This window comes from Rhinopithecus bieti, unplaced genomic scaffold, assembly GCF_001698545.2.
Source record: "Rhinopithecus bieti isolate Rb0 unplaced genomic scaffold, ASM169854v2 scaffold_5273, whole genome shotgun sequence".
Lineage (NCBI taxonomy): Eukaryota > Metazoa > Chordata > Mammalia > Primates > Cercopithecidae > Rhinopithecus > Rhinopithecus bieti.
In genome coordinates, this window is record NW_016805057.1 from 216745 (window position 1) to 223478 (window position 6734).

The 6734-nt window shown below is 42.6% G+C and overlaps 1 protein-coding gene across 2 annotated transcripts in view; it reads left to right on the top strand.

Annotated features, from left to right (window-relative positions):
* Positions 1–2095, top strand: part of LCP1 (lymphocyte cytosolic protein 1) — a 71989-nt gene extending 69894 nt beyond the window's left edge. For both annotated transcript variants that reach the window (XM_017870954.1, XM_017870955.1), the window contains one exon: positions 294–2095. In XM_017870954.1, coding sequence (XP_017726443.1) covers positions 294–426 — 133 coding nt within the window. In that variant the 3' untranslated portion in view covers positions 427–2095. The remainder of the gene's footprint in view (positions 1–293) is intronic.
* Positions 2096–6734: the final 4639 nt, after the last annotated feature.

Sequence of the window (6734 nt, forward strand, 5' to 3'; positions counted from 1 at the left end):
AAAAAAAAAAAAAAAAACTTAAAAAAAAAAAAAAAGACAGGAGCTGAAGAGGTCTCTAAGGACAAATAATACACTTGATAGTGATCACGAGACTAGCCAGCAAGTCTGATGCTTTGTCAGAAGCTTTGGTTGAGCCAAAATTTGTCCACAAAAGTGTGAGGATGCTGGTGACTGACTCCAGCCACTGCAGGAGTGAGTTCTGTCCTGAGTATGGAGCGACTGTGACCCTCCAGGGTCCCATTCATGCTGTGTTTCTTAGGCTCTCCTTATGTTTCCTCTTTTCTCCCTTTTAGGTATGCCATCTCTATGGCCCGAAAAATTGGAGCAAGAGTGTATGCCCTGCCAGAAGACCTGGTTGAAGTGAACCCTAAAATGGTCATGACCGTGTTTGCCTGCCTTATGGGGAAAGGAATGAAGAGGGTGTAAGGCCCAGTGGGGTCGGGTGGGAGGCGGTGCACTCACTCCTGACTGCCCAGCACAGATGCTCCCGGGATGATTCAAGCCATTCCAAAGTTCAACTTGGTGACATTCTACAAGATTCCAAAAAGCACATATTAGTGCAGCCAAGTAGCCTCTCCTGTATTTAACAAAAAGTGCTTCATTCTTTGCAGGAGGTCCAACTTCCTATATATAGGTTTCTATTCTTGATTTATTTGCTTCTTCGAAAATCTAGAGGAAAACAAAGAATTCGTTTTCCAGGTACCCTTCTCGCTTTTGCCATTAGTTGAAGATAGAAGCTGCAGTGATATTAATTTTGATATAATCTTTCAAACCCACTTCATGTGGCTTCCCTTTACTTTGTTCAATATGAGTGCCAGGAGGGGAATCATCACACCTGCCCTAAACCGTGTTCCTGGAGGTCAGCCTTTGATCTGTTGCAAGCCCCTCTTTCTGTCCCTTCTTCGTACCCTGCCTCCCATGACTTTGCTCCTCATGCACTTGGAACCATGCCTTCTGGAGGCCCCATCTCTTCTGGCCATCCTTGTCTCTGGGCCACTTGGAGCGTCTGATAAATCAGTGAAGCTGTTGAAGTCTCAGGAGTGTCTGGTAGCCTGCAGAAGTAAGCCTCGTCATCAGAGCCTTTCCTCAAGACTGGAGTCCCAAATGTCATCAGGTTTTGATTTTTTTTTAGCCACTAAGAACCCCTCTGTTTTTAACTCTAGAATTTGGGCTTGGACTAGATCTAACATCTTGAATACTCTGCCCTCTAGAGCCTTAACTCTTAATGGAAGGTTGGATCCAAGGAGGGTGTAATGGAGCATCAAGCCACTCGGGGGCAGCATGGAGCTGTAACTAAGCATCCTTTAGGGCGCTGCCTCTCCAGGCATTCAGCCCTCACATTAGATTCTAGTTACTGTGGTATGGCTAGTATCTGTCCACATTTGGAGGCAATCCTGCCTTGCTTTTGCTTCTAGAGCTTAGCATATCTGGTTGTTGTCAGGCCATATTATCAATGTTTACTTTTTTGGTACTATAAAAGCTTTCTGCCACCCCTAAACTCCAGGGGGAACAATATGTGCCAATGAATAGCACCCCTATTCACATACACACACACCTGGCCAGCTGTCAAGGGTAGAATGAATCTATGCTGGATAAGAAATGGCGGGATTGTGTTATGAAGAGCTAATTTACTGGACAAAGAATTCCAAAGCAAAACAAGAACAATATGAATTTGAGCAACTCTCATAGGTTAAGCAATTTCCCCCTAAACCAACTGAAGGCTAAAATGCAACAGGCCATTGTGAACCAGCACTAGACTCCCTCTATCATGGTGAAAGGCTTCATCAATGAGGTATCTTCTTTAGTAGTGGTATGTAATGGAACTTAGCCATTTTTCAAAGCAATTGAAATGTATTGCTCTGGATCTGTTCCTTGGCAGTGGACTCAGAAAGCCAACATATGGCTCCTCCCAGCCCATCACCAGTATTTTTGCTGCTTCTGAATGCAAAGTGGTTGGTTTTGACTTCAGATTGAACTTACTGTAGCCTCAAATGATTTCCCCCATCCACCTCCGGGAAGAAAGAATGTTACTGCCTTAATAAAAAATGAAAAGAGAATGATGCTCAAAATCTTTCCAAATAAAATGTTCCCTATATTAGGTGTCTCTGGATGTTTCCTTTTGAAAGTTTGCTAACAGTGTGCTATAAATCATTCATTCATTCATTCCACCAACATGTTCAAGCGCCTAATATGTGCTAGACTTAGTGCAAGGTTTTAACAATGTGCCTATGAATTAAACAGGCACTGTGTTCAACTGTTGCCTGTCTTAGGAAAGACAGAAGTTAAACAATTAAAATAACAGATGGTGACAAATGATAAAAAGAAGGGCAGGGTGAGACATGAATTTATGACAGGAAACAGTCTGAGGAGAAATCGTTTAGCTAAAAACTGAAGAATAAACTTCCATTAGGTAAAGCAGGGAATAAAATTAAAGCTGAGAGCCAAACTCAGGAATACACTGAACTTGTAGAAGTGGAGAGGTGTGATACCTTTCCTCACCTATCATAATAATCACGGCCAATACTATGACGAAAAATGAGTTAACAAGAGAAAAGGATAACAAATTTCTTTCATCAAAGTTTTACATGACACGGGAGCTTTTAGAAATGAAACCCAAAGATCCAAAGAAAACGGTTCATTTTTGTGCTTAGATGTAATGCAGAATGAACGGCCATGCAGAAATGTGATTGGGCAAAAGGCTGTGATCTAAGGCTAATAAATGGAAGGGGAAGCAGCCCGGCAAGTCCTGTCTGTTCTGATTCTTCTTGGCCACAGTCTGTAGCATTTTTTCCTCCAGGGATCAGGGCAGGACCCCCTGGAATGAGGGTCTTATTACCTACTATCAGGCAAGGTGGGCCAGAGAATTTCTTTACCGCCACTGCCACTGTCTACACAGAAAGGGAGGGGAAGGTTAGAGTAATTTTTCTAGGGTTTTACGACTTGCTTTGGGGAAAAGGGGTTCTAGTTTCTATGACCCTCCTTGAGAAAGAGGAATTCTGCTTTCTAGGAGTTGCTTCAGGGGAGAAAGAAGGGCAGGAGACAGGAGGGCAGGAGAAGATCAGAGAGGGAGACTTTGTTTCTGAGGTTACCTTGGAGGCTTTCCAGTCTCCTTTAGTTCGAAGTACTCTGCATACCAAAGTGCCATGGGGTTTCGTTTTTTTCTGAGCCCCAACCCAATCATAAACAAAAGTCAGACTTAGAGATTGGTGCAAAACAATGTCTAGACTGAGTTGAGGAGGAATCTTTGGAATTAGCAGTGCCCGAGGACTCCTTTCCAGCTTGGTGGGGCCTTACTTGGGAAGAAGTGGGGATGCACGGTGTTGAGGGGGGGGAGGCAGAGGAGTTCTGCTGCAGCCAACTTCCTCGGTTGGGCTGCTATGACAGAGAAGCTGGCTATCGATTTGGCGTGGTCACACTTTGACCTGCAGAGGAGCCACCCACCCACACAGCAGCTAGGAAGCTGGGCTTTTGTGCCTAAGCTCTGTGTCCGGGTTTTGCCGCAACTTCTTCTTGGAGGTAGCTCCTTCCTGGCCCAAACACTCCTGCACCTTCTATACTTAGGAGGTCACTGTCTTCCCAACACATCAAGAGGTTATAGATATTGTTTCTTTCTATTTGTACTAGACTGCACTGAAATTTCCATCCTAATCAGCAATCACTGTTACCAAGTTCTTTTGTATCCTAGAAATATTCTGTGCATATATCACACCCACACATCTGTTTTATAAAAAATATTAGCATACCATAAACATCACTCTGTATTCCATTTTTTTAACTTAATGCCATGTCTTGAAGGTTGTTTCATATTGGTACATACAGACCTGCTTCAATCTTTCCAACAAGTACATGGTCTTCTACTATATAGGCATACCAAACTCCATTGAACCAGTGGCCTCTAAATAGATATTTAAGTCGTTTTAATCTTTTGTCCCCAAAATAAGGCCACAACGAATAATATTATACCCACTTCTTGAGCACATTCTGTTAATTGTAATTCAACAGATACTTATCAAGTTCCTGCTCTAGCAAAAATATTGCACATTGGGTAGTCAGACATGGATCCTCTTAAGTTTCCTCAAATTATTTTATTAAAAACCGTAAGCTGAGAGAGATGCTCTAACCAATCTCAACTTCTCTGTTTTATGTCTAAAGAAGCATGTTAACTAGCATGCATTCACACATAAACCATAATAAAAAGCAGAATGTGATCAATGCAATAAATTTCTAAATTAAATATCACAGGAGCTCAGGGAAAAAATTAATTCGAGTGAAGGATCAACAAAAGTTTTTGGAAGAACTCAGCTGTGATGAATGAGAAGTGGGCAGGGACAGGGCCTTACTCATGCACATGTTTCCTAGAGAGCCAGGCACATTTCTAGATTTTTAATAAGAGCTTCATATATTTAAAAAAATTGATTTATAGTCATCATAAACAAACGTTTCCTGAATGTAGGAAATGCTGAATAGAAAGAGGTAATTATGAGATAAGTTGTGAAACAGACTTATCTGCAGAGTATTTAGAACAGAATGGATTCCTGTTTGTCTGGAAATTACGACATTAGGGCTGGTCTGATGCAATGCATTGGATTAAATGACCTTTTAAAATCTCAGTCAACTTAGTGATTTTGTTCACCTAGACTCACATTCACACACACACACACACACACACACACACACACACACACAGCCCTAGTCTGTCCCTGGGAGCACAGTTGTGATCTCCATTGTAAAGACTGGGTAAACTCTCAGCCTGCCTTAGACCAGCCTATTTCAGACTGAGGCTTAATGCACGAGACATTTCCATGTGCTCTCAGTCCTTGGGATGATCCCTGGGCCCACCTTCCTTACATTTACTATACCTATTGTCACTGACCTCTGTTCTTTGTCCCACCCAGCGTGCAGATGGGCTTGCAGTAAACGCCAGCAGTGCTGTCTTGGTGAACTCAGCATTGTTTTGCTCAGTACGTTCATGCCAATTTCACGATCCAGAAAGCAGAGCTGATGCTCAGAACAAGTTAGAGGCATTGACCGATCCTCTTATGAAATCTAGTCACTTTGACAGTTTCCTAATAAAATTCCTGTAATTAAATTTTAAGCTGTCAAAGAGGGCTCTTACTCAGTATGCTTTCTCCCTATTTCTGAAAGACAGAGTTTACCAACTGGGCCTGTGAATGGGTGACAAAAAGAAAACTGGGTAAACGTTTTCTCATATTCCTAACATCTACACACATTTAATAACCCACCTTAGGTCAGGGACAAAAACAGGTAACCTAGTCAGTGCCCAGCAGGTCACCATTAGCAACTCAGAGACACGTCAGTAAAATGACAGGAATTTTTTATGTTATTTGGCAAGTTGGAATTGGAGAGTTCTATTTAAACATATATTTTGGTTAGTGGAACTCTATTACACATCATTTAGAGAATTAGAATGCACACAAACACTTAATTCTAAAGGTATGTGGAAGCTAATGCAAAAGCTGATGATTCAGCCATCATTTCTGGACTTGTCTACATCATGGCTCCACTGGTATAAGTCCCATTGTTCAAACCTTCTTGCTCTAAGTGTAGTGCTCAGACCGGGGCGTCTAGGAGCCAGTCAGAAGTGCTGAATCTCAGCCCTTAGCCCAGATGTACTGAATCAGAATCTGCATTTTAATAAGATTCCTACACACATTAAAGCTTGAGAAACACGGTCCTAGAAGAATAGAGGTCTCGTTAAAAGATCTACAGTTGATGGAAGGCTAAATTAGGATTAAATTACACTTTCACACTCACACTGGACTCCAGAGAGTGAAATAACTTTCCACAAACGTTTCCCCATCATCAGTATTCACTTGAGGTGGCCAGAGTGGCTCTTCCCTCTGAGTGCATCTTCCACCACCCAGCTTTGCCCTTTGCTGTGCCCCTTCCCTTGGTTTCCCTCTTCCAGGTGGCCCTTGCTCTAAGAATCTGATCTTTTGGCCCTGCCTGCACCAGCACGGTGTCTCTTGACATGATCTCTTGCCAGCTGCCCAGGGCTGGCTTTTTAATGGATCTGACCCAGTTTGTGCCATGTCACTCAAGTCTTCCCTCTTATCTCTCACATTTGCCTATGTGAAACTGGTTTTTCTCTCACCATCCCTGGAGCAATCTCTCTATGACTTCCAGTGACAGTTAGGGAACTTATTAAATAGTAAACCATTACTATTCCAAGGCCCTCCAGTGTCTACTCTTAACTCCCAAAACATGCACGTTGCAATGACTTTCTGGGGTTACAATATCATCATTGCTGACTCTGCCAAATGCCTAATAACAAGGAGAAAGAGGAAAATGTCTTGCAAGTAGAGCGACTATCATATGCAATGCTCCTGAGGATGAATGAAACTTGATATCTCTGAGGAACTGAAAGACTAGGATAACTGATGGGAAGCAAGAATGGCCATATCATAAGAAGCAGGGGGACAAGCAAAAACCTTAGGAATCACCTGGGGAGCTTATTAAAACACGTTGTCCAGATCCCACCTTGAGACTCAGGGCCTATAGGGCTGGTGAACCCAGCAATCTACGTTTTCCGCAAACATCTGATGAGACTCTGCAGCTGTGATTTACAGACCATACTTCAAGAGGAACTGGTGTAGACCAGCTGTTCTCAATCCTGATTGCACATTGGAATGATCTCAGGAGCTTCAATCAAGGCTGATGCCTATACTCCTCCCTACCAGAGTCTGATATAATTGATCAGATGTGCAGCCAAG